At 46.5% G+C, this 27,145-nt stretch overlaps 1 protein-coding gene and 1 pseudogene across 1 annotated transcript in view; both read left to right on the top strand.

Annotated features, from left to right (window-relative positions):
• Window positions 1-3,848: 3,848 nt before the first annotated feature.
• DNAH5 (dynein axonemal heavy chain 5) overlaps window positions 3,849-27,145 on the top strand; it is a 286,976-nt gene continuing 263,679 nt past the window's right edge. The window contains 1 exon segment of the mRNA XM_045441848.1: window positions 3,849-4,083. Coding sequence (XP_045297804.1) covers window positions 4,072-4,083 — 12 coding nt within the window. The 5' untranslated portion in view covers window positions 3,849-4,071.
• LOC123580186 overlaps window positions 18,140-27,145 on the top strand; it is a 37,706-nt pseudogene continuing 28,700 nt past the window's right edge.

The raw sequence follows: 27,145 nt of genomic DNA on the forward strand, positions 1-27,145 counted from the left end.
GATCTTGGGGGTCATGAGTTCAAGCCCCACATTGGAGGTAGAGGTTACTAAAAAACAAAACAAAACAAAACTTAAAAAATATAACTAAAATTAGAATAGGCTATTATTATATGACTTCAGTGGCAGACAAAATCAATTTCACAGAATGCTACATTGCTGACAGGGCACTGTAAAGCACTGTGATTTTGAACATCAGACCTTGAGAAGGAAATGTATGATTTTTAAGTCTTTAAATGTATTATAGAACACAGTGCATCAAAGGATACTTGGTTGCTAGTCCTGCCTCAGTCAATAAATAGCTTTGTGGCCTCTGGCAAATTGGTCTTTGTTTTCTTTTCCATAAAATGATAACCCTTTTTTAAACTAATGAAATAATGATTGATACTGGTTATTGTCAGATTCGAAATTTTACAGTTCTGTGTCATTAGTCTTGATGTCTTTGATTCTATATGGCTGGACAATAAATAAATCACCACATGTTCATTCATTTGGTCTTAAATTCAAGAGCTACTTTTTGAGTGCCTATGGTGTCCTAGGCATCAGAGGCACCAAGGATGAATCTCCTGTTAAAAGACTAATTTAAGTGAGGGTTTTAGTCTGAGATTTACTTTGGGGCACCTGGATGGCTCAGCCAGTTGAGCGTCTGACTCTTGATTTCTGCTCAGGTCATGATCCCAGGGTCGTGGGATTGAGCCTCATGTTGGGCTCTGTGCTGAGTGTGGAGCCTGCTGGGGATTCTCTCTCCCTCCCTCTGCCCCTCTTCTCCACTTGCACTTTCTCGCTCTAAAATAAAAAAAACTAAAATCAAATAAAACATTAAAATGTTTTAGGGAAAGAAAAAAGTCAACTTTTGAATTGAACCTGCTTTAGCAGGTTAGCCAAATCCCTTGTGTGGTGGGATCATTTCCAGCCATGGTCAGAACAGGCAGGATCTAAGGAAACTACAGTCTCCCCCAGCTCAAGCATCTTCCCATCTACTCTGTCATCTCACTCATGATTGCCATCACTGAGCCGACTCCATTTCCAGAAGGCCAAGTTTGAGTACAACTGTGGGTGGGAGTAGGAGAGCTGGCTGAGACAGCTAGCTGCCGAACAACTACTAACTGCTGGAATTAATCGGGAATATTAATCTAGAAGGGGGTCATCAGAGGGTGGAGCCAAGGGCAAGAAGTCATGGGCCAGAATGACTGGGAAAGGTCTAGGATCCAGGCCAGACCCAAGAAAGTCTGCTCTAGTGTAAGGATCCTGAACAACATATACCCCTCTGGGAGTAAAGAAGAATTTTTAGCAGAAGACAAATTTTGCCTGAGACAGCATGGACCAAGGAACTCTAGGACTGTAGTGGGCATATTCGCCCTGGTTTTCTTTCTGAAACCAGCCAGACCCGTGCTGGGGTGCCGCTATCTTAGAAGTGTCCCTTCTTCCTCCCACCTCCTCACCTTCCCTACCTTCTGTCATCTCATTATAGCCTAGGGGTAGGCACCAGGTTGAGCCAAGTTGCCAGAGCTCACAAAATCATTCTACTCTCCTGGTAATGTGGCCTTGGGCAAGCCACTTTGTTTCTTTCTGTGTCTCCTCTGTGATATGGGAAGAGTCATAATGGCCAAATTTAGAAGGTGTTTTATTTTTTAAGTTTATTTATTTATTTGAGACAGAGGGAGAGAGAGAGAGAGAGAGAGAGAGAGCAGGGGATGGGCAGAGAGGGAAAAGAAAATCCCAAGCAGAATCCATGCTGTCAGTGCAGAGCCCAATGTGGGGCTCGATCTCATGAACTGCAAGATCGTGACGTGAGCCAAAATCAACAGTTGGACACTTAACTGACTGAGTCGCCCACACACCCAGAAGGTGTTTTAAGATAAAATGAGTTAATGCAATAATAACCACCTAGCCAAGTGTGAGCTGTCGTTTTCTCTTCTCAGATCTACCCAATACAGATACCCCTTTTCCCCGGGGCTGTCTTCCGTGGCCAAGGTGACTTCTCACCTCTATTAAAAGAACAACCCCCTTTTTTGAGGGCTTCGTCCTCAACTCTTCTAAGTGATTAATAGAGTGCACAATTAACTCTGACATATGCTGATGAGAGAGGATGAAGACACTGTGCAGTCCCTGAGAGCAGGGTAGATGGAACCCAGCTGCATGAAGCTCCCCAGGGGGTCAGCATTCTCTTGAGGCATCATGTGCCAGAGGCCCTTGTAGGCAAAGTCACTCAGCCTGCCTACAAGGTCAGACAGTTAAAATGCCATTTCTTTCTGGTAAGAATTTGACCATTCGTTCAAGAGTTCATCTGGTATTTAGTAGCGCTTATGAACCAATGTGATCCTTTCCTCCCCAAGGAGATTTGGGGCTGGTCTTCCTAGAGTGTACTGTCCAGTTGACCTGTAGTGTTCAATGCAGTAGTCACCAGAGACACTGGCTATTGATCATTTGAAATGTGGCTAGTCCCAACTGAAATGTTTGGTAGTGCGAAATATACATAAGGGTTCTAGCACTAAGTACGATTTTTGAATGAAAAATGTCTCACAAATAACATATATAAATGCATATATATACACAAATATAAACTATACATATATATACACACACTATATATATACAAATATAAACTATATATATTTGCGATATATTGGGTTAAAGCAACATATATTTAAAATTAATTTCACCAGTTTCTACTTTTTATTTTATTTTTTTTTAATTTTTTTTTATTTAAAAAAAATTTTTTTTTTCAACGTTTTATTTATTTTTGGGAGAGAGACAGAGCATGAATGGGGGAGGGGCAGAGAGAGAGGGAGACACAGAATCGGAAACAGGCTCCAGGCTCTGAGCCATCAGCCCAGAGCCCGACGCGGGGCTCGAACTCACGGACACGGACCGCGAGATCGTGACCTGGCTGAAGTCGGACGCTCAACCGACTGCGCCACCCAGGCGCCCCCAGTTTCTACTTTTTAAAAACGTGGCTGCTAGAAAATACAGATTTACACAGGTGCCACACAGCATACTTCTTAACTGACTGAGCCACCCAGGCTCCCCTAACACAGTGTCTTTCTTTCTTTTTTTTTTAATTTTTTTTTTTTTAACGTTTATTTATTTTTGAGACCGAGAGAGACAGAGCATGAACAGGGGAGGGGCAGAGAGAAAGGGAGACACAGAATCCGAAACAGGCTCCAGGCTCTGAGCGGTCAGCACAGAGCCCAAGGCGGGGCTCGAACTCACAGACCGTGAGATCATGACCTGAGCCTAAGTCGGACGCTTAACCGACCAAGCCACCCAGGCGCCCCTAACACAGTGTCTTTCTAATGGCCAGTGCTAGTCCCCATGGCAGAGGAGAGTTCCCTGATATGAAATCTTTATTTTCTCCTTTGTAAAGTCCTTTAGGGAAAGTTCCTGGGGACGTCACACGTGCCAATGCAGGTCTTGTTCTGACAGGCAGATAATATTTAGGAAATTCTTTGTCACCTCCAGGTTAAAGCTCAAGGTTAAAACTAGCCTTGGCGTTCTAAGCTGTTGAATCAGCTGTGAAGGTACTTGACTAGGAAGGCATGAGAGCAAGCAAAGCACGACTCGTGACTCTGGGAAGATGTGCGAATTGAAGTTGAAACACTCTAAACTCCCGTTTTGATTTTTTTTCTCCTGAAGCTAGAAACACACAAAACAATTCGGCATTTAAACACGTTTCCAAATCAGTGGATATGGCTGATGCCAGAAGTAACACTCGGCAGAGCCCTAACGAGACGGCACACAGTCGCGAGGCGACAGTCGGGGCTCGGTGGCCCGGAGCTCTGGGCGTCCGCTCTCCGGGCGCCGGCTCCCCGGGGGCTGCGCAGTCCGTGGGCCCCGAGGAGGCGCCCGAGCGCGGGGCGCGGGAGGAGGCAGCCGGTCAGGGCGGGGCAGCGCTCGTCGCCATGGCAACGGCGTGAGCCGCAAACAGCCGCGCCAGCCGGGCGACCCGCGGCCGGAGCGGACGCCGGGAAGCAACGCGGCCGGGGGTGGACGACGGCAGAACGGCGGAGCCCAGCGCCGGCCGGCCGGCCTGCACCAGCCGCCTGTCCCCGAGGAGCGCCGGGGCGCAGCGCCATGGACAAACCGGTAGGCTGCGCGCTCGCCCTGCGCGGGCCCCGCGCGGCTCCCACGCCGGCCCGCCCTCGCGGCGCATGCGCGGCGCCTCGCCGGCCGAGCCCGGCGCTCCCTCCGCGGGGTGCGCGCGCTAGCGGTGCCCGCGGGCTTCACCTCCGGGGCTGGGGCGTGAAAGCGCTTCCAGGAGTTTGTGGGGCTAGAGTTGCTGGGTTATGAGTTTGGCAGCTTTTCTCAGGGGTGGTGGTCAGTCGTGCCCACCAGGGCATCCCTAGCATGCAAAAGCCATAGGCTCCTACCTCATTCCTGTATCTTCAACCCCTCCTCCCTCCCTCTTGCGGAAAGGCCACTTGGTGGTGGTCGGTGGCGCGGCCCCAAGCGACCCATTGTCCCATGGCGAGCATCAGGGATATCCAGGTGTGGCGGAGGCCGCTTCGGTGCCAAGTTTGCTGGCTGTTACTAGCTCTCATTGGCTCTGGGGTTTGGACGAGAGCGAATGTTTAGTTCCCTTGGAGAGAGCGGGCGGCAGAGGGAGTGGGATGGTGTGCGCACAAAGCCCCATTAGGTGGTTTCCTTACGTCTTTTGCAGTTATTTGCCTCGGTGCACAGCAGATGAGAAAGGGCTGGAGACCTACGTGCATTGAAATCAGCTTTCATTTCCAATGGCTTCGTGCTCTTTCTTTCTCTCAAATGAATATTGTGGGGTGAAAAAACCCCAGTACTTGCTTTTACATTTATCTTCGAGGGAGATGGTACTTCACATGTATTTTTCGCTTACACTCTCTATAGTTCCACAACTAGAGGAATCTATTACGCGAATCATGAACTATGCACCCTAGTCAATAAAATCTGCATCACGATTTAATAAATGTAGATGTACACTTATTTAATTAAGAGCAGTGTATGTAGTTTATGTGAGTTCACTTCAACGTTTTCCTCCTCTCTGTAGATATTTACCTTACTCAAAATTAGCCGTTTTATTCTTGTGAGCATCTTTTATGGTATTCATATTAATGTCCTTATTTCCTATGATAAATATGTTATAAATACTTGGAATTTCCAACATATATCTATTTTGTGTTTCATTAAGACACATTCTCATTAGTTCTTTTTCGTCTTTTTAGTGACTTCCCCCCATTTTCTGTCAGAGAAAATAGAGACCCTGAAATGACGGAGGGCATTGCTATGTGCAATACCAGTAAACCAATGACTTTTTTGCATCTTAATTAACAAAAATCCATATATGATATAATCTTACATACATTTTATCCTCTCAGGATATAAAACATGGCTATCAACCTTATACCATGTTCTTATGCTTTATTATGCTTGCTTTAATATTGAAAAAATTAGGTCACTAAAGCAGTATTGTTCCAATTTCATAAAAATAAAAAAGGGTGGCTCAGTCGGTTGGGCCTCCGACTTCCGCTCAGGTCACGATCTCATGGTTCGTGGGTTCGAGCCCCGCATCGGGCTCTGTGCTGACATCTCAGAGGCTGGAGATTGCTTCGGATTCTGTGTCTCCCTCTCCCTGCCCCCTCCCCTTTTCACGCTCTGCCTCTGTCTCAAAAATAAACATTAAAAAAATTTTTTTTAAATAAAAAAAATTAAAAAGGTTTGTACATATGTATAGAAGACAGAATAAAAGGACATCCACCAAAATGTTGATATTGATTATCTCTGGCTGGTGGCATTAAAGAGGAATTTAATTTTCTTTAAACTTTTTTTATAATGAACATACATATGATAAATATATACATATTTATACATTTTAATATAAATTATGTATTTAAATATATAAAATCACATTTAAATAGAATATAGATATATGAGGTCAATTATAAATGATAAATATTTATATTTATAGGGATTTTGTAGTTAGAAAAATTATAGGGAAGAATGCCCCTTAAATGTTTACATGACTTTCTTCCTCTAGAGCAAACTTAGCATTCCTTTGTAAATATTTCTTTTTTTTTTTTTAAAGATTTTGTTAAATAATTTTTTTTAATGTTTATTTATTTTTGAGACAGAGAGAGAGAGATTGTGAGTGGGGTTGGCCACAGAGAGAGGGAGACACAGAATCTGACGCAGGCTCCAGGCTCTGAGCTGTTGGCACAGAACCCGATGCGGGGCTTGAACTCACAAACAGTGAGATCAGACCTGAGCTGAAGTTGGATGCTTCACCGACTGAGCCACCCAGGCGCCCCCAGATTTTATTTTTAAGTAATCACTAGACCCAATGTGAGGCTGGAACTCACAACCCTGAGGTGAAGAGTCACAGGCTCCACCCACGGAGCCCGCCAGGCGACCCCTCCTTTGATAAATGTTTGTTTTCTGTGCACACTGGTCACCCTGCAAACACTGTTTTGCAACTTGTGAGCTCTCCCTCAGCTAAGAGAGCAGCCTGGATTTTATGTAAATTGGAACTGGAAGGTGGTAAATGAGCATGCCCAGATCAACGTGAAGCACAGCAAGAATGAGAGAAATGTGCAGCTCTGTGTCCTAAACACTTTGGGTGACCTCATCAAGGCAGGTGATTGCCCTAAGCCCAGGCTGATGTGGGAAGGGTTTTAGCAGCTATAAAAATTTATCACGGAAGCTGCAAATATGGTTTCTTTGGTTACATTCTTTAGAAAATGTGGAGAGAAATAGACACAGACACAAAGTTAAGGCATACACATGGTTACATCTGTGAAATGTGCCCGGAAAGAACCTTCGATTCCTGGGGGAAGTCAGGGGTCCCCCTGCTTTTCTCCCAGGTCCAGGAAAGAGCATGTCTGAGGCTGGTGCCAGCATTAGAAAAAGGCTGCTGGGAGTGTGGCTATTTCGAGGAATTGGTTCCCGCTGCATAAGGAATGCTAGGAGGAAGTTTACCTGTTACAATTTCTCCTTTAGTCATGCTAATCTCTTTCCTGGCACTGAGCTCCTGTGGCTGTTTATTTATATACCTCTGTGCTGTTTGCATTTGGCTTTACTTTTTGTAGCCTTACTTTTAACCAACAGACCAAAAAAAAAAAAAAAAAAAAAAGGCTCCAACAACTGCTCACTCATTTCTTTATGAATAAACACCAGTAGCTTCAACTTAAGAGTGAATGGCCGACCTAGGATATGCTGCTTTCCCTGACTGTTGAGTTATTCTCCTGCCAGGAGACTAGTGTTGCAGATCGTGCGTGGAGTTTGTCCTCTCCTCCCAGGGACAGGCTCACCCCACTGCCGGCTCCCACGTGTGGTTTGGCGTCAGGGAATCTGCTGAATGAAAGCTTCCTTTTTAGCATTGACTCCTCCCTGGAAAAGATGTTTGAGTGAGGCTGGGGTAGGTAGGGAAGGTATCAGAAGGTATCAGAAGGTATCAGAAGATGATGGAGCAGTTCAGTTCTACTCAACGAGCGCACCTGCTATGTTTCAAATAGTGTGGGAAACGCACTGGGGACCATGACTTTTGCTTTCTTCCTCCCTTCTCCCATGTTTCCGTCTCTTCCTTTCTTCCTTTATCTCTTTTTCCGTGTCTCCTTTCTTCCTTCCAGTCCTTCCTTCCCTCCCTCCCCACCTGTTCCTTCTTTTCTTCTACCATTTGTGTGGAGTGTTCTCTGGCAGGCCCTTTTCTCAAATTTTCCTTTGTGACTCTGAAGCTTCCCTAACACTCACTACACACGTAATGATATTTTCCCCCTTTTCTTGTGGGGACCAAATGAGACGAACAAATTGTGACTGTTGCCTGCTGCTTTCGAGTAACTTCCAGTGAGCTCCGTATATCTGTCTGGCAGGAGATAGATAAATGGATAATAACCTATTGAGAGGGGACAGAGGACATGTGATACTTGTCGGATTCCTATAAGGACTCTGTCCAAAGGCTATGCTATTTTAATAAGTCATTTAGAAGAAACCTGCCCTTGTATCTACCCTGGATGGGGTAAAAGAATGATGATTGGATTCCCATGGGCCAACATTTGGGCCTCCGAGGAGGTAATGTGGAGAGTCAGAATGTCTTTCTTTTGGGAAGTAGCTTCCAGGTAGGGCTTGGCTGTGGGATGTGGGCAAAGCCGTCCATGTCACCCCCATGGAAATGGTTGTAGGCTTCCTTGGAATGCTTGGGCATTGCGGGAAGCAAAAAATCTTACTCACGGAGGGCTGAATGCTGTGCGGGCAACTTCTGAACCTTGTGTAGCCAATTTGGCGTAAAGAATAGAAGTGTGCGATACCCTGGTGTCCTGAAATGTCCACGTTATCGTTCATTACAAAGAAACATAGGAAAGCCTAGCTCAGAGGAAGCAGTCATCACTAACTCTGGCAGTGTTCCCCCTAAGAGGGTTGACTGAGTGTCATGAACTGTGCTGGGGACTGGGGAGATGTTGGGGAAAAAATAGACCAGAGTCTTCGTCTGTGTGTGAAGCTGACAGCCTGGTGGGGAAGACAGTGTGACAGGGCATAGAAGGGGGCCAGTGAGAGGTGGGAGAGGTCAGGAGGATAGAGCTCTCCAGCCAGAGCAAATGGCCCCCCGGGGGTGGGGTGGGGGGACTAGATAGGGCCCTGATGATCATCACTGAGACAGAAGGAAAACGAACACTCCCTTCTGTAAGTTCACGGTGCTTACAATTTAGTAAAAAGATACCAATATAACCACATGGTGGGTTTTGATAAGTATCACAGCAGACGTGCTTACCAGGGGTTGAACTGATTTGTCTTCTAGAATTCGTATGTTAGGGTCCTAGCCCCCAGGACCCCTGAATGTGACTGTATTTGGAGATAGAGCTTTAAAAAAGGTAATTAAGGTCAAATGAGGACAAATATGTAGGCCCTAATCTAATAGGGTCGGTACCCTTAGAAGAAGAATGCATTAAGCCACAGACACAGAAACACCTCAGGAGGCCATGGTGACGAGGTGGCCGTCTGCACGCTAAGGGGAGAAGCCTCAGAAGATACCCAGCCTGCTGACTCCTTGATCTTGGACTTTTAGACTCTGTAACTGTGAATCAATTTCTGCTAAGCCACCTAGTTGGCGGTATTTTGTTACAGTAGCCTGAGCAAACATCCACCATGCCAAACAGTTGGCACGAATTATCTCAGTGAATCCCGGTTACAGCGTGGTGAGGTAGGTGCCGTCACGACCTTCATCTCCACAGCTGAGAAAATCAAGGCTACGAGCTCACCATCCCAGCGGGAAGACAGGCACGCCACACACCGCCGAAAATCCCCGACACGTTAAAATGCAAACCCACTCGGCACAGAACGTGTGTGATTGTCATGGCCGCACAGCACAGGGGCATCAGTGTGGGGCAAGACCTCAAACTGCCCTCCGTCAGCCCCTGGGAGTCCTGTCTAATGACCGTCTTTCGATGGGGAGCTTCTGGAACGTGGTCAGCCCACCTGCATCCATCCGGGTTCAGTGCCCCTTGTGTGATGGATGGATGCTGCTCAACATGGACCGTGGCCCACGCACCTGCACAGCTGTTCCAGGTGCCCCCGAGGAAGCAAACAGCTGGCCTCGCGGATAGAAGAGATGTTCCAGGCACTGTGGTGATGGCAGCAGACGGACAACTGAGGTGAACAGCCGACTTGGAGCAAAGAGGCTGAGCCTGGTGAGGAGCTCTCAGATGGACGTCGTTCTTCTCGAACCGGATTCCTTTTCCATCTATGCTTGTAAGTGGAGAAGACGGTCAGCTCCGGGTGGCTCCTTTAGTAATAATGCCAAAGGGTAGGATAACCTTGTTTTCCGTGTCCGGTCAGGCTTTGATTGTAGGTAGTTGTTGTGTCTGGGGTTGGGTATCTTTTTGTATCTGCCATGTAGCGGGAGTCATTTTATAGCAGGGTTCCCACTCTTTTGTCTTTGTTTTTCGTGCTGTGATGGACTGTTTTGCCGAAGTTTCTTGTAGTCATGATTTTAAAGGTCTGTGTTTCTTTAACGTATCAAACTTTCTCGGCTATTAGAGAATTGAGGATGGTGATTTTCCAGGAAGGTCAATATAAATAATTAATGATCTCAGTGGTAGAATTCCTTTTCAGGGAGGAAATTGTCTTTGTTTGGGAAAAACAAATGAATGCAGATAAGTCACTAGAGAAAGGAAATGAGACCTGAGGGTAAAGCCAGGACAGCCCAGGAAAATGGCTTGTGGCAAGTTCATTGTCTGGCAACGGTGGGAGGTGAGGGGTGGAGGAGATGTGGAGGCCCCGGAGGGAAGGCTGGGGTGCCCATGGATGGAGGTTAGACAGGTGCGCTGGAAGTCATGGAAGGAACCCCCACGCCGGGCCAGGGAATGCTGGCTGTTCATTTGGAAATTGTTTTCCCAGTTCTGACCTCTGGGGGGGGGTGGGGTCTGCCATATGTAGGAGCCACTGTGTGGTTTCTGGAGTTTGAGCCATGGCCATGTTATACTTTTGTCTTCATCCCTCTGAACCTTGGAGGAAGAAGCTCAGAGCTGGAGGTGATCCTGAGCCCTTCAGTCCCCTGGGGGCCGGTTGAAGTCTTGGGGAGCGCACAGAATGGGTGCTCTGGCCAGGTTCATCTTGATCGCAAGAGGCTAGAGCATCACAGCTACCTGCTGGCTCTCTCACTGTGTGGGGATGTGACTATGAATTACTGATGCTGATTCCAGAACCAGATTTACCATGAAGTAAATCTTTCTATAGCCATACTCAGGCTTTTTAAACTGTTTTTGAGGATTCATTTTATTTATGCTCTTATGCTATGAGAGGAAATACCTATATCTATCTCTATTCTGATGCGGAGTATAAATGCTTAAAAATGTTTAACCAAAGAGTCTTTTCATGGGACCAAATTCTGTGAAATCTGCATTTTGTTACCGTTTCAGTAACAATAGAGTGGATGAAATATTTGACTTTCTGAGAGTCAAAATATTTGACTTTTGCTGAGAAAATTAATTTCAGAATGCTTGGGTATTTAGTTCTCTTTTCCTAGGCTTGTGTAGACCCAGAAAGTTAACAATGAGAAACCCCTCCCCATCAGTTTATTTATTACCTTTAAAATATGTTCTTAAGGGTGCCTGGGTGGTGCAGTTGGTTAAGCGGTTAACGTTCGACTTCAGCTCAGGTCATGATCTCACAGTTTACAAGTTCGAGCCCCGCATCGGGCTCTGTGCTGACAGCTCAGAGCCTGGAGCCTGTTTCGGATTCTATGTCTCCCTCTCTCTCCGCCCCTCCCCTGCTCATACTCTGTCTGTCTGTCTGTCTCTCTCTCAAAAATAAATAAAAACATTAAAATATATATATATGTTCTCCCATGGGGCGCCTGGGTGGCTCAGTTGGTTGAGTGTCTGACTCTTGATTTTGGCTCAGGTCATGATCTGGCGGTTCGTGGATTCGAGCCCTGTGTCAGGCTCTGGGGCTGACAGCATGGATCTTGCTTGGGATTTTCTCTTTCCCTCTCTCTGCCTGCCCCTCCCTGACTCTCTGTCTCCCCCCAAATAAACAAATAAACATTAAAAAAAAACCAAACAAACCAAGGGGTGCCTGGGTGGCCTAGTCCGTTAAGCATCAACTTCGACTCAGGTTACGATCTCATGGTTCGAGGGTTTGAGCCCTGCGTCAGGCTCTGTGCTGACAGCTCAGAGCTTGGAGCCTGCTTTGGATTCTGTGTCTCCCTTTCTCTCCTGGCCCTCCTCTGCTCGCGCTCCGTCTCTCTTTCAAAAATAAATAAATTAAAAACAATTAAAAAGAAAACAAACTAAAATATGTTCTACCTGCTTAATGAGAACATTTAGAGGGAGTAATGTATAGTATATTTAACTTCTTTTCGAACGTCTTGTAGCATCGACATCATGATTACATTGGCTTCGTTAACTTCATAATGACTTAGGGACCTAATCTGATCTCTGTTAGAATTTTAGATTCTCCGTTTTAAAGCTAAGCATGTGCAGACAGGCACCAACAAGGAAACAGGTGGGTGCACATTGCCTATTCATTGAGGATGTTAATCATACCCCACCTTTGTGACTTCCCATTGCCCTTTCATTGGGTTATATATACTTCTAGGGTGTTAATGAATAACAAAAATAGATTTTCACTTCTCAAAAAAGAGCTTCAGTGTTTCTGGGATAAATAAGGCATCTGAAGAAGCAAATGGGTCACTGCCTAGCGGTGTCTTTTGGGTAGTTTGTTCAGTAGAGGAGTCTGACTGAATACGTTTTACCTCGGAAGTTGTAATTGTCTCGGTGACTATGCGAATATATGCCCAGTGAACTAGTTTTAAATCTTATTATAAGATTTAAGAATGGCTAATAATGTACTCTTACCTTCTTGATCTCTTAGTATTGGGAAATCACATTAGAGGAGAATGAATACCAATTGCCTGGCACTTCGTCATTAAGTATGTTACACAGGTACAGATCCATCACAAGGGGAATCCCCTGGAGATAAATATAAATTCTTGCGGTGGAATTTCTTAAACACAGACTTTTAGAGTCAGCGTTTTTAGGCCATGGCACCAATGTGAAATAAACAAGGCCCAGCACATAACTAGTAAATTGGTAAGTGCAGAGAAATTAGGTTGATTTTTATGTGTTTTTGGGGCGCCTGGGTGGCTCAGTGGATTAAGCGTCCGACTTCGGCTCAGGTCATGATCTCCTGGTTCGTGGGTTCGAGCCCCGTGTCAGGCTCTGTGCTGACGTCTCGGAGCCCGGAGCCTGCTTCCGATTCTGTGTCTCCCTCTCTCTCTGCCCCTCCCCCACTGGCACTTTGCCTTCCTCTCTCTCTCTCTCTCTCAAAAATAAACAAACATTAAAAGAAAAGATTTTTATGCATTTTTGTCAAAGGCTAAAGAGCAAAGATTAGGTGCAAATGATCTTTTAAAGACAGTGATACAGAAATTCTGAAAAGACATATTACGGTCTTTCCTTCATTCTTTATCTCTGTCCTTGTCTGGGTTTCTTAAAGGTGCTATGCGCGGTCTTCTGGGGAGTCTGGGAATACGGTGGATGTTACGGTGAGGGTCTGAGGTGCACAGTGGGATCAGTATACCTGTCGGGGAGAGGATGAAGATAATCGATCGTCTTTGGCCGACCACTGGGTTTTGAGGAATTCCAAGTATCAAAGCTGCTCAAGCAGCAGCCGCTGCCCATCCAGTCTTTGTGGACGTGGACCAGACAAACCCCTCATTCTCCGGAGAGTTCCTTGTAACAAGACTTGGCGTTTGCAGCGACACGAACGATATATTTTAAAACAATTTAATCCTTTAAAAAAAACCCAGCTTAATCCTCGACTATTTAAAAAAATACCCGTTTCCCGGAAGGTAGGTTAGCAGATGAGCTGAAAGGGCCACATGAACTCACTTTTTGTGAGTTTATGACACCACCTTGCCACGCTTTGGGCTTGGGTCTTCATCTCCTAAACAGCACTTGCTTTGTTTGTGTTAAGATTACCTCTTCAAAAAGTCAGTTAATTCCTGCTTTGTGTCCCGGAGGGTGTCACAGCGAAATAAAGATCTTACTTCATGTTTGTTTCAGGTGACACTCAAACTTCTTTACAAAATTTAATCCTGGCCATGATTCTGAGACAAAGATGCATTCACCACTTTTGCAGAGGGGGGTTTTTGCCCAAAGTCCATGCTGAGGGACTTAGGAAGTAAAGAGATGGTTCTCGTCCTGTTTTCAGACTTCATGAGTTTTGACCTGTGTTTGCGTCTTCTGCCTCAAATCAGAAACCCCAGCGCTGGAATTGTGAAGAGCCTCCGCATCCCACCCTGCTGACTTCTCTCTTCTCCCTCCTCCTTTGCTCCAGGCTTCTTTCTGTCCCTCCTCCCCCCTTCCTCCCCTGGCTCTCCCCGGCCCTCCACCCTGTCCCCTGGGCTCTGATCTCCCTGCGGAGCTCCATGGGGCCAATGGGAATGATTCAGGCCCATGTCCCCTCCTCTGACAGTGCTGGGTGGCCCAGCCCTTCCCGTCTGGCGGAGCCTGCTGGTCTGTGCACACATAGACTTCATTGGTTAACTTTCAGCCCTTGGTCTTGAAGGAGACAGACTTAAAAGAGTACCAGCTAATATTTATGGTTTCCTATGCGTTCAGCCGGGCATAACACCTTTTCCTTTTTCTTTTTCTTTTTCTTTCTTTTTTTTTTTTTTTCTTAACACATTTTGGTTTTCTTTTACTTAGTTAAGAAAAAATTGTGACTTCCATGCTAGTCGGGTTGAGGCATGCGGTAGGGGCACAGTCCAGACTTGTAGGGTAGTGATGGAGATTCAGCCCCTCGACACTGTTGTGCTCTGAGAGGGGCGGGGAGCTAGTGTGAAGCAATGGGGGACGAAAAAGGAAAAGGAAAAGGAAAAATCAGAGCCTCTTATTTAAGACATTTCACTTGCATGTTTCTGGATTCTTCCAGTTAATTTATTTAGGATTAACCACTTCAATGTTTGTTACCTGTTTTTCAGTTTAATTTTTTCCTTTTCCTTTTTAAAAAGCCAGATTCCCTTTAATAATAAAATTTTAGAGGCATTAAATGATCTTTTAAAGTTCGTTAAAGCCCATGCGTATTTTTCCCCGTGGCACGGTTTCTTTCCCTCTGCCTTACCTCCCTACCTCCCTTCTGTCTTCATTCTTCTTTTGCTTCCTTTCTTTTTCATTATTATTTTAATTTATTTTTCTCTTGTTTTATTAGTTAAGAACATAGACTCTGGAGCCAGATCTCCTGGGTCTGAATCCTGGCCAAACTGTTCATTAGCTGTGTGACCTCGAGTAGGTAACTTGACCTCTCTGTGCTTCAGTGTGTTAATGTATAAAAAATGGGGATAGTAACAACAGCGACTTCATAGTCATGTGGTGAGGATCGAGTTGGTATTTATAAAGTGCTTAGAACAGGGCCCAGTAAAGTGTAATGCTAATAATTAAAATAAAAAAATAAAAACAAGACAGAAGTAAACCTAGGAAATATGGACAAAAAGAACATAAAAAATAATATGTAGGCCTATCTTTCAGTCTCAGAAATAATCACTACGAATAGTCCTTTCCCCATATGTATGTACAGGTAATTTATTTTTATTTATTTAATTAATTTATTTTTTAAATGTTTATTTATATTTGAGAGAGAGAGAGAGAGAGAGAGAGAGAGAGAGAGAGAGAGAATCCAAGCAGGCTCTGCACTGTCAGCACAGAGCCCAGCACAGGGCTTGAACCCACAAACTGTGAGATCATGACCTGAGCCAAAATCAAGAGTCAGATGCTCAACTGACTGAGCCAACCAGGAACCCCTATTTGTGTTACTTTTAAAATGTATCTATTTTTCTTAAAAAGATTTTATGTTTGTAATCTCTACAGCCACTGTGGGGCTTGAACTCACAATCCGAAGATCAGAAGTCACACGCTCTACCCACTGAGCCACCCAGGTGCCCTGAAATTTATTTTTATTTTGAAAATTTTTTTCTTAACAAACATTCATTCGTACTCTTGGAGCCTGATTTTGTTTTCCACTTTATAGCATGTCATAAACATGTTTCAGTTTCATTAAAATGCTTCCTTAACATGATTGTTCTTTAAGATTCTTTTTCTTTTTTTAAGTTTATTTATTTATTTTGAGAGAGAGACAGCACGAGTTGAGGGGCAAAGGAGAGAGGGAGAGGGAGAGAATCCCAAGCAGGCTCTGCACTGTCAGTATAGAGCCTGATGTGGGGCTCAAACCCATGTACCATGAGGTCATGAGCTGAAACCAAGAGTCAGATGCTTCACCGACTGAGCCATCCAGGTGCCCCTAACATGACTGTTTTTTTTTTTTTTTTCAATATGTGAAGTTTATTGTCAAATTGGTTTCCATACAACACCCAGTGCTCATCCCAACAGGTGCCCTCCTCAATACCCATCACCCACCCTCCCCTCCCTCCCACCCCCCATCAACATGACTGTTTTTTTTTTTTTTAATTTTTTTTTTCAACGTTTATTTATTTTTGGGACAGAGAGAGACAGAGCATGAACGGGGGAGGGGCAGAGAGAGAGGGAGACACAGAATCGGAAACAGGCTCCAGGCTCTGAGCCATCAGCCCAGAGCCTGACGCGGGGCTCCAACTCACGGACTGCGAGATCGTGACCTGGCTGAAGTCGGACGCTTAACCGACTGCGCCACCCAGGCGCCCCCATGACTGTTTTTTAAAAGTAATCTCTACACCCAGTGTGGGGCTCGAATTCACTACCCCAAGATTGGAAGTCGCCTGCCTAACCGACTGAGCTAGCCAAGTGCACCAACACGATTTTTAACGGCTGTGTAGAATTCCATTGTACAGCTCTATAGCAAATTATTTTTATGAATTTCTTATTGTGAAGCTATGAAGGATTGTTAATAAGTATTCCTAACAAAATTCTAAAGAAATGAGTTCATTTATTGTATATATATGGTCACCACATATCCCCCCTACTTCTCCTCCCATCCTGCACCCTGCACGCAACACAAACACACCCTCCACTCCCTGGCTTTTCTACCTGCCTTGGGCGTCCAGTGACCCAGCTTATTACACAGCCTCCATTTCTGCCCTGGCTCTATTTGAGAAATGCTTCTTATTCCAGGAGAGGCTGTAATTCAGAATACCTTGTTTAACCAGCAAACACACAAACTCCTCCCAATTAAGGTAAAATAGAACCAAAGACCTCATCAAACACTCTAGAATAAAAAATACCTCCCTCTCAAGAATAGGAAGCTAAGACGGGCCGTAGTAAAATACACATGGCAAATGGACAAGGAAAACATTCTCTATGATTTAATAAGACAATTTTCAACTTTTAAAATTTAGAGATTTCTTAAATTCTCAGGTTATCACAAGTAAATTTCATTTTGTCAAAAGAGCAAATTCTTATCAACCAGAGTAAGAGCAGGGCTAAGCCTGGAGTGACTCTTTAGATAAGGAAGTCAAGAAATGGTTCAAGGCCGCCACCTAGTGGCTATTCAGGACGTGGCTTCCTTGAATTTGGCCTTTTGGGGATTTGATTTCCATGGGGCAGGTTTCTGTCGTTCACCACTGTGTTCATTTTCCTCCAGGCCAAAGTCGTCCTTATTTGAGGAGTCCCACTGAAGCCTCTGATTAAATTGTCTCATGTTTGGTAGATAACGCTGCATTAAACTTAGTATATTTGCTAAGAGGATCTTACTTTCGTCTCTTGTGTGAGAAATAGATTGGTGGTTTGTTACAAGAGTAACACTGGGAGGGAGTCAGTTGTTTTATGTCTTGTGTTCCAGTTACCAAAAAGAAAACTAGCCAGGAATTTTTTTTTCGTCTTCTTATCTCTACATATTCAGCTTCTGAGTTTACCATAGACCTCGTTTCAAATAAGAACATCTTGCAATGAGTTCCCTGAAGAGCGGAGCCTGAAGGCATGGGTTTGTGTTACCAGTTTATTAGGATTGCAGTGCTAGGCACGCACCCCGATGTTTATAGCAGTGTTATCGACAACAGCCAAAGTGTGGAAATAGCCCAAATATCCATCGACAGATGAATGGTTAAAGAACATGTGGTTTGTATATGCAATGGAATACTACTCAGCAGTCAAAAAGAATAAAATCTTGCCATTTGCAACAACATGGATGGAACTAGAGTGAATTATGCTAAGCAAAATTAGTCAGAGAAAGAGAAATACCATATGACTTCACTCATATGTGGAATTTAAAATACAAAACAGATGAACATCAGGGAAGGGAAGCAAAATTAATATAAAAATAGGGAGGGGGACAAACCATAAGAGACTACTAAATAGAACAAACTGAGGGTTGCCGGAGGGGTATTGGGTGAGGGGATGGGCTAAACGGGCAAGGGGCATTAAGGAGGACACCTGTTGGGATGAGCACTGGGTGTTATATGTAGGGGATAATAACAGATGTAAATTTAAAAAAAAAAGTGCAGTGCTGGGGAAGCAAGAACGAGGGAAAAGCAGAGTGAGGTGGGGGAGGAGGGAGGGTCAGTATGAGGGTGTATCTTGTCTCTGGCCGCTTCTGGAAGCCGTCTGCTGGGACTGTGGGCCACGAGGCTGCAAGAGCCTAGGGCAGTCCAGTGGAGGGAAAGACGTGAGAATTCATTCACCTCGTGCTTCCCTTTCCCACTGGTAACATTTGCTTCATTGGCTTTAATTCCCCCGCTCTTCTGGTTGTGATCATGGCTGGTCTGGAGGCCAGAGGCATGTACCCCGGGCACCAAACAAGAGATGTCGCAGGGGTGGATGAGCCGCAACAGCTGGGGCAGACCAAGTGGCCCAGGGCCCCAGGAGCAGGTGAGGCTGGGGCCTGAGAGGTGGTGCACGAAAGCCTGGGGCTCCACGACCTTCTTAGTGTGCTGACCCCGGATTCTGCTCACAGGAACATGTTGAAGAGCTGAATACAGACTGGTCACGGATTTTTATGTTTTCCAGTAAATGCTTCCTGCAGGATTCTTGCAGGATTCTTTTGGTCGCAAGAAACCTACGCCAACCAAAGCAGGAAAAGCGAACAGGCCAGGGTCGTGCCAGGGAATCCCCACGTGCCTGGCGATGGTGCTGGACCCCAGGGGGCGCCGAGTCAGGACTGGCAGGTGACCTGACCGGATGCTGCACACGTGAGTGCTTCACTCTTGTTCGTCTCTTTCTGAAGACTGGCTTTGTTGGCGTCCACAGCCTGCCGGTAGGCAGAAGAGGCCCGCCCGTGGTTCTGAGCTCCCACATTTACAGCCGCCCAGGAGACACATTCTCTGTCAGCTCTAACTCCAAATTCCAGGGAGGAAATCTCTCTAGCTGGTCAGGTGTTCTCCTGTGATCCAACGGGCCCCATGGTGGGGTAGAGAAGCCAGGCCATTTCTTTCTTTTGCTTTTTCTTTTCTTTCTTTCGTTTCTTTCTTTCTTTCTTTCTTTCTTTCTTTCTTTCTTTCTTTCTTTCTTTCTTTCTTTCGTTTCTTTTGTTTCTTTCTTTCTTTCTTTCTTTCGTTTCTTTCTTTCGTTTCTTTCTTTCTTTCTTTCTTTCTTTCTTTCTTTCTTTCTTTCTTTCTTTCTTTCTTTCTTTCTTTCTCTCTCTCTCTCTCTTTCTTTCTTTCTTTCTTTCTTCTTTCTTTCTTTCTTTCTTTCTTTCTTTCAAGTTTGTTTATTCATCCTGAGAGAAAGCATGAGCTTGAGCCAGGGAGAGGTAGAGAGAGGGGGAGAGAAACAATCCCAAGCAGGCTCTATGTTGTCAGCACAGAGCCTGATGTGGGGCTCGAACTCACGAACCCGCGAGACCAGGACCTGAGTCGAAATCCAGAGTCGGACACTTAACCGACTGTGCCACCCAGGCGCCCCCCAGGCCGTTTCTGAAGTAACTCCCTGTGGCCCAGAGGCAGTGGAGGGGAGGTGACTGGGGCCGGAGGTATTTACTGTGACCCAGTGCAGGGGGCTGATACACTGACGGGTGCATGATTTTCCGTCTCTGGCCTGCTGGGCTGCTCAGAATGGACACACGTACTCCCTCCAACATTCGTTCCGTAATGAGTGCATTGTCCCCTCCCCAGGAGGCAACCTGAAGCTGTGTCCAGCTTTTGCAGCTACTGGTGATGTCTTCAGGTCTCCTGGTGATGGTGCTTGCTCTGGTGTCGCCATGATCCAGGCGAGGAGTGTCTCTAGAGCTGGGGACGAAGTGCTAAATTATTAGTCATCCTCAGCATGGAATGGTGGTGGGAACAGGCCCGCTGAAACCCAAAACGTGCCCATTTAAAAATACTGGAAGGAGTAGAAGGCTTCATGAACCCACCACGGACTGGCCCTTGGTTCGTGGCCCTTCCAGAGAGCAGCACCACCTCTGTGATCATTCTTCTTCAGTTACATCTCTTCTTTAACCCCCTCTCTCGTCTATGTCATCCACTTTTTTTTTTAATGTTTATTTTTGAGAGACAGAGAGAGAGACAGAGAGCATGAGCAAGTGGAGGAGGGGCGGAGAGAGAGGGAGACACAGAATCTGAAGCAGGCTCCAGGCTCTGAGCTGTCAGCCCAGAGCCCGACGCGGGGCTGGAACTCAGGAGCTGTGAGATCATGACCTGAGCCGAAGACAGATACTTAACTGAGCCCCCCAGGTGCCCCCTCCATCGTCCACTTTTCAGTGCCCTTGTGATTACACTCAGCTCACCTGTGTGATCCAGGATACTCTCCCCATGTTAAGGTCAGCTGATTAGCAACCTGAATTCCATCTGCACGGAGTTTCCCATTGCTGTGTATACTAACACACAGGTCTAGGGGTTAAGAGGTGACATCTCTCGGGGCTGGTATTCTGCCTGCTACAACAGGTATCTTCTACACTTGGGTCCGACATCTGTCCGAGGGACTGAGCAAGAGGCAGGCAGGGAGCATTTCCGGTGCTGAACCCTGCGTACAGCTTCAGCTTGATCGCCTTGTAGGTTTCACGTCCTAGGACTCTCCTTGCTTCCAATCGGAGCAGGAGGTGACACCAGCCAGAGTTTGGTCATGCCTCCGTCTGTGTTCCCCAGGAGGCCTGGGGCTCCTGTCCATTCCCATTGCACAGAGGTTCTCTAAGTACCACCAGCGATCCCAGAGTGGGGGTGGGGCTCAACTTGTTCCAGGGGGCCCTTGAGATCAGAACCATGTTCATACTAATAGGCCATCTCATTGTGGAGCTGTTTCCCAGTGGCTTCCTGGCATGGGGCAGTGTTGCTGCTCCGATGGCTGGTGGAATGTGTGCTGGTGTTTTCTTGTGTTTTCAACATGTCTCAGTTTTATCTATATTTTTAAAGTTTTATTTATTTATTTTGAGAGAGTGAGAGCGAGAGTGTGCAAGCAAGTTGGGGAGGGGTAGAAAGAGAGAGAGAGGGAGGGAGGATCCCAAGCAAACTCTGTGCTGTCAGCGGGGAGCCCAATGTGGGGCTCGATCTCGTGACTTGTGAGATCATGACCTGAGCAGACATCAAGAGTCCGATGCTTAAAAGACTGAGCCACCCGGGTGCCCCTCAGTTTAAATTTTGAATGAAGTAAATATAGGTAGATACACGCACACAGATACATAACCCACATGCACACAGGCTTTGGGTCCTTGATAATTTTTAAGAGTGTAAGGGGTTCTTGAGACATACAAGTTTGGGAACCACCGCCCTAGCCATTTAACAATGTCAGCCTTCAAGTTTGGATGGGGACAGGCATTTGGGGTGTCACCTGGGGGGCTGCACCTGCTCATAAGCTCAGTTGAAGAGGAATAAACTATGGAAAGTGTCCTTGCTTTTTTGGAGTGGGAGGGGCCTGGGTCTGTCCGGTCAGCCCTGAATGGCACTGGTGCTGGGGGGTTGCATCAGCATTAACTGGGAGTCAGGAAAGGTACAAAATCCTGGGTCCTTTGTAAAGTGGTGCTGATTCACGGCTTTGCAGTAGGCTTGAGAATCTGTATTTATTTGAAGCGTCTGAGATAATTCAAGTGCCTGCCAGGTTTAGGAATGATCGCTTAACCTGCCAGATGTGCCCTTTTTAGAAAATCAGGAGATAGAGGTTGTTAACATAGACACCCAAATTCTGAGCAGGTTGGGGTGGGACAAGGGGAGAGGGAAGGTAGTGGGGGCCAATTTGGGAGTGAGAGACTGACACATAATTGCCCACATTCCCTCCTTTACTTGGAGGAGTTGAGAGATCCAGACGCTATCAGACTGATGGAGATGAAAATATTTACCTGTGGTTACCGACCAAGGTGGTCGGCAACTGGCTTTCTGTCTGCAGTCAACCAGCTCTCCCCGCCTGCTGGGGAAGGGAAGCGTCCCTGTGGGAGCTGCCCCTTCCAGTGGGGATGGCAGCAGCCTCATAGAGGACAGCAAGAAGGATGAGGGGAGAGAGAGAGAGAGAGAGGGAGGGACCTAGCGTGATCTACTTCTGTCCTATTTCCAAATCAGAAAACCCACATATGTCACTCCTCCCGACAGGCAAAAATGAATGAGGGAGGGGGAGAGCCAGGAGTGGGAATCTATCTGAAGTCCCTCCCCATGGAGGAATGAGGTGTGGGGAGTAACTAACATTCATCAATCTCCTCTACAAGTGTTTATATGATCGACCCTGAGCCAGGCATGGTGTTGGGGGCCAGGATGCAATGAATGCAATCCTGGCTCCAAAGAGCTCATGAGTTTTCTTCAGAAGTGTGTTTCCTAGACCACGGATGTCCAAATCATCTGGAATTTCACTTTAATGTGTGTTTATTGAGCACCTGTTATGAGCACAGTGCTATTGTAGGTATTGGGATTCAGCAGTGAAAACCAAGTCCCTTCCCTCCTTAGCTTCCGTTCTAATGGGGATAGTATGTGCTATGTCAGCTGCTGCTGAGCACCGTAGACAAAAACCAGTGAAGCAAGGGGGCTGGAGAACTCTATGGAGATGGGGTGGTGGGCTTGTTACTTTATATAAAGTAATCAGGAGTTGCCTCACTTGAAGGGGCAATTGAGCAGGGTCCTGAAGGACTTGAGAGAAGCGTGTGGATAGCTGGCAAACAGGGCTCCAGGGAAGAGGAACATCATATGCAAAAACCCTGTGGCCTGAGTGATTGTCATGCTCATGGAACAGCTGAGGGAGGTTGTATGCCTGGAGGGTGGTGGACAAAGAGGCAAAGGGGTAGAGGGTGGAGTCAGAGAGATACGGAGAGATCATGGGGGCCCTCCCTGGTAGGATAAACGTGTTTCGACAGACCTCCATGTTGAGGGGACGGTTGTGGTTTGTGTGGGAAAGTAGAATGATTTGGTAGCTATTGTTGTAATTTGGGGAGTGGGGAGGTACTGGTGGCTTGGGCAGGAATGCTAGTGTTGGTTGAGCTAAGAAATGGTCAGCTTCTGGATGTATCTTGCAGCAGAGCTGATAGGATTCGATGACAGATTAGAAGTGAGAGGAGGTATGAGGAAGCACCGTCAGGACGGACTCCACGGGTTTCTGCCTTAGCACCTGGAAAGACGAAGCTGCCCTGAGATGGAGAGGATGCTGGGAGGGGCCTGTTTGGGAGGGTAGTGGGACATGACTTGTGAAGTGCTGAGTTTGACACTAGTTGGACATCTGCACGGAGAGTATGTGTGTCCAAAGTTAGAGATCGGAGGAGCGGTCAGATTTGGTGAGAGGGATTTGGAGGTTCAGTGAGATCATCCAGTTAGTGAAAAAGAGAATCGAAGCCTGGGTTCTGAGACAACTTGGCCTTCAGAGGTCTGGGAGCTGAGAGGAGGAGCCAGTGAGTCAGAGCAGAATCAAGAGCGGGTGTCCCGGGTCACGTGAACAACGTGTTTCAAGAAACGCTTTGCTTTGTCAAATACGGCTGAAAGTTAAGAGGCAGACTGAAGTTCCCGTTGGATGTAGCCACACGGAGGCCCCAGTGCCTTTGATGAGCTGTTTCAGGAGTTGAGAAGCCAAAAGCCGGATGGCGTGTGTTCAGGAGAGAATCGCGAGTGCCATGGGAGAGAACAAGGAGGAACCATCCTTTAGAGGTGTTTGGATGAGAGGGGAGGTGGGGGGTTGGGGAATATGGGATCAAGTTCATTCACTCCACACATATTTGTTGAGTACCTACCATTAGTTCTAGTCAAGGGAGGCCTGGAACAAGCACATTTCATTTACCTGTGGCAAGAATGCTAATGCTGTGGATAAAAGGGAGGGAGAGGAGTCAGGAGCTTCAAGTTTGCCTGGCGGGGGAGGGGAGTTGGGATTTCAACAGCGTGGTTGAGTTAGCCTGATGGTGACGGTGATATTTGAGGCAGGAACCTGCCGGAGGCGTAGGCGGTGGCCACGGGGGACACATGGGGAAGGACCACGGTAGCAAAGGGGACGGTGGCTGCAACAGCCCCAGGTCAGAGTGTGGCTGGAGGGGCGTGAGCTAATGAGGAGATGGGTCCTAGAGGTAGAGGGGGGCTGGGAGGTTTGTGTAAATGGGACGGGGGTCTTGGAGACCTTTGTGAAGGTTTTGGCTTTTACTCTTAGTGACGCAGGGAACCACTGGACAACAGAGGGGGTTGGCTGGGTCAGTACGGGTGTTGGTGGTGGGAACCGGGTGGCAGTAGTTGTATGTAGGGCTCCCCAGAGACACAGAACCAATAGGCTGGCCATATTATCTATCTATATATCAAGAGAGATTTGTTTTAAGGAATTGGCTCACAGAATTGTAGAGCCTCATGCATCTGGTATCTTGAGGGTAGGCCAGAAGACTGGAAGACTCCTCCTCCCCAGGGAGGAGTTGATGCTCAGCTCAGGTCTGAAGGCAGTCTGGAGGGGCCATTCCCTCTTCCTTGGGGTATCTCCAACTTTTTTCTCTGAGGCCCACAACTGATTGAATGAGGCCCACCCCCATTATGGCGGGTAATCTGCTCTACTCAAAATCTACTGTTTCATTGTTAATCTCATCTAAGAAATACCTTCACAGCAACACCTAGACGAGTGTTTGGCCAAATATCTGGGTTCTGTGCCTAGCCAAGTGGACATATTAAAATTCACTATCACCACAATGTGAAAAGGTGTGGGCTTCTGGTGCCACGGCATCTACCTCTCTAGGTTTTTGTAACCTGGCTGGGAGGCAGGTGCTGTCCCAGACCGAAAACCATGGTGTGTCTGTGCATGAATGTACACGATACCCTCCTCTCAGGAGGATGGTGCTTGGCCCCATGAACATCACAACTGTACCAGCTGTTCCCCTCAGTTCTCTCAGAATCCCCATGGAGCTCGTGTGCGGCCCTGTCCTCAGGCCTGAGCCGCAGTTTAGGGCCTGAATCTTATTTGGGAGATTTGTCCTTCTCATCTTGTCTCCTTGGCTCTCTTCTGAGATGCTGTGCAACCTTCTGTGGGCCTTCCTTCTCCATTGGCCAAAACAAGGGAGAGAGAAGAAAACCCCCTAAAATCCTTATGTAATTCAACTCCTAGGAATCACCCTCCCTGAGGGCATCTTATTTCAGATGTCCCGTTGTGTCCTTATGTGTCTGACTCCCGTTTGGCTTGGGCTGGGGCCCAGGATATTTGTGTGAGAGACCCATGACCATTCCCTCCAGCCTCAAAGGAGACCGGGAGCTGCCAGTCTGGCGGTGAACCAGAGAGGCATGATGGGGAGGGATTTAGCCAGAGCTAGGAAAGAGGAGGGTGGAAGAGGAGCTGTGGATGTCTGCGTGTGAGAAATCTGCAACAGCACTGGGGTGCAGGAGAATGGGGCAGCAGAAGGAAGGGGCCTTTGAGAAACGTCGCTCTGGGTTATGAGTCAACCCCCCGTTAATATTCTTGGAGATATGCAGGCAACAATTAGATTCTTTCTACTGGAGTGTGGTTGACATAAATGTCATGTTAGTTTCAGGTGTACAATAATTAGAATTTTTTGAAACCGCTTTTGGCTCCTGGGTGCTGATACTTTGTACGTAGGGCTCCACGGGGAGACTGAGCCACCTAGCTGTTTAAGTAGGGTGACAAGTGTCTGCTTTCTACAAGTGGTAGAAAAAGTGAGAAGGTTTTGCAGTCAGACACATCCTGACATTCCAGCTAGGTGGCCTACAGTGAGATGCTTCTCAAAGCTGTAGTTTTCACCCGTTAGGTGGGGTGAGTCAGGCCACCCTGCGAGGTTGTTATGGGGATGCAGTGACCTGAGGCGTGCAGTGTGGCACACGGGACTTACCCAGAAGTGGTTACTAAGCCTTCCCTCTTTCCTGCCTTGCCCATCATCTACATGAACCTGACTGCATGTTCTGCTTTTGCTAATGGAGAACGGAGATCTTCTAAAGACCGCTGACTCTTGGCGTGGCATTCACTGCTGAGGGGATCGGGGTGGGGGGGTGGGGGTGGGGGGGTCGGTGGGTGGGGGCTACAGACGTGCCAGTTACAGGAACAGAGATGGAAGAACGGCATGCTTCTCACGCCCTTCCAGGCGTTCCCAGCGAAGTCGGGAACTGGGGAGGTGTAGAAGGCAAGCCTGGACTGGAGACCATTCCCTGAACGAGGAGAGGCTGAGAAGTTACAGCTCCCCGTATGTGCTGGACGTGTTTATCCTTTATCTTTTTTTTTTAATGTTTACTTTTTTTTTTTTTTTTTTTTGAGAGAGAGACAGAGCATGAGCAGGGGAGGGGCAGAGAGAGAGGGAGACACAGAATCCGAAGCAGGCTCCAGGCTCCAAGCTGTTGGCACAGAGCCTGACGCGGGGCTCGAACCCATGAACCGTGAGATCATGACCTGAGCCGAAGTCGGACGCTTAACCGGCTGAGCCACCCAGGCGCCCCTCTCCTTTATCTTAATTAATGATTCGTAGAGTTGCTGTTAATGGGCCATGCTATCAAGAATGCTCATGTGAGTGACACTTCATAATCAGGTATTTCCAAAATGCCAATGCCTCCCTCCTCAGCAACAGAATTGCTTGGAGATTAGCTCCACCTGGTGGAGGAGCCTAAAAAGAATGAAACTGACGTATTGTTAGAGGTTAAGGAATCGAGGCAAAATAAATATGAAGTTTGATATTATTTTTTTTCAGGAAATACCTTGAAGTTACATATAATCAGACCATGCATTTTGTGTGAAACTATTTTAAATATATATATTTAAAGTTTATTCTTTTTTTTTAGTGATCTCTACATCTAATGTGGGGCTCAACCTTGTGACCCTGAGATCCAGAGTCACATGCTTTTCCAATTGAGCCAGCCAGACATGCCTTAGAAGCACTTTTATAAGTGATGAGGTCACTTCGTCAGGTGATACTGACTCTGTAGTTGTTTCTTAAAAAACAAAACGAGACACCTCCAGATGCCTTAGCCTTTATTTCTTTTTGGAAAATGCTGTTTCTTGGTTTGTCTCTCTCTCTCTTTTTCCCTTTATTCATTTGTTTTGTTTCTTAAATTCCACATACAAATGAGATCTTATGGTTATTTGTCTTTCTCTGAATGACTTATTTCTCTTAGCACTATACTTTCTGGCTCTATCCATGTTGTTGCAAGTGGCAACGTTTCATTCTTTTTTATGACAATAATATTCCATTATATGTATATATACTATATCTTCATCCATTCATCTGTTGATGGACACTTGGGGTGCTTCCATAGTTTAGTTATTGTAAATAATGCTGCAATAAACATAGGGGTGCATGTGTCCCTTTGAATTAGTGGTTTTGTATTTTTTTTTGGTAAAAACCTAGTAGTGCCATAGGGTAGTTCTGTTTTTAACGTTTCGAGGAATCTCCATATTCTCTT

Source organism: Leopardus geoffroyi, chromosome A1 (assembly GCF_018350155.1).
Source record: "Leopardus geoffroyi isolate Oge1 chromosome A1, O.geoffroyi_Oge1_pat1.0, whole genome shotgun sequence".
Lineage (NCBI taxonomy): Eukaryota > Metazoa > Chordata > Mammalia > Carnivora > Felidae > Leopardus > Leopardus geoffroyi.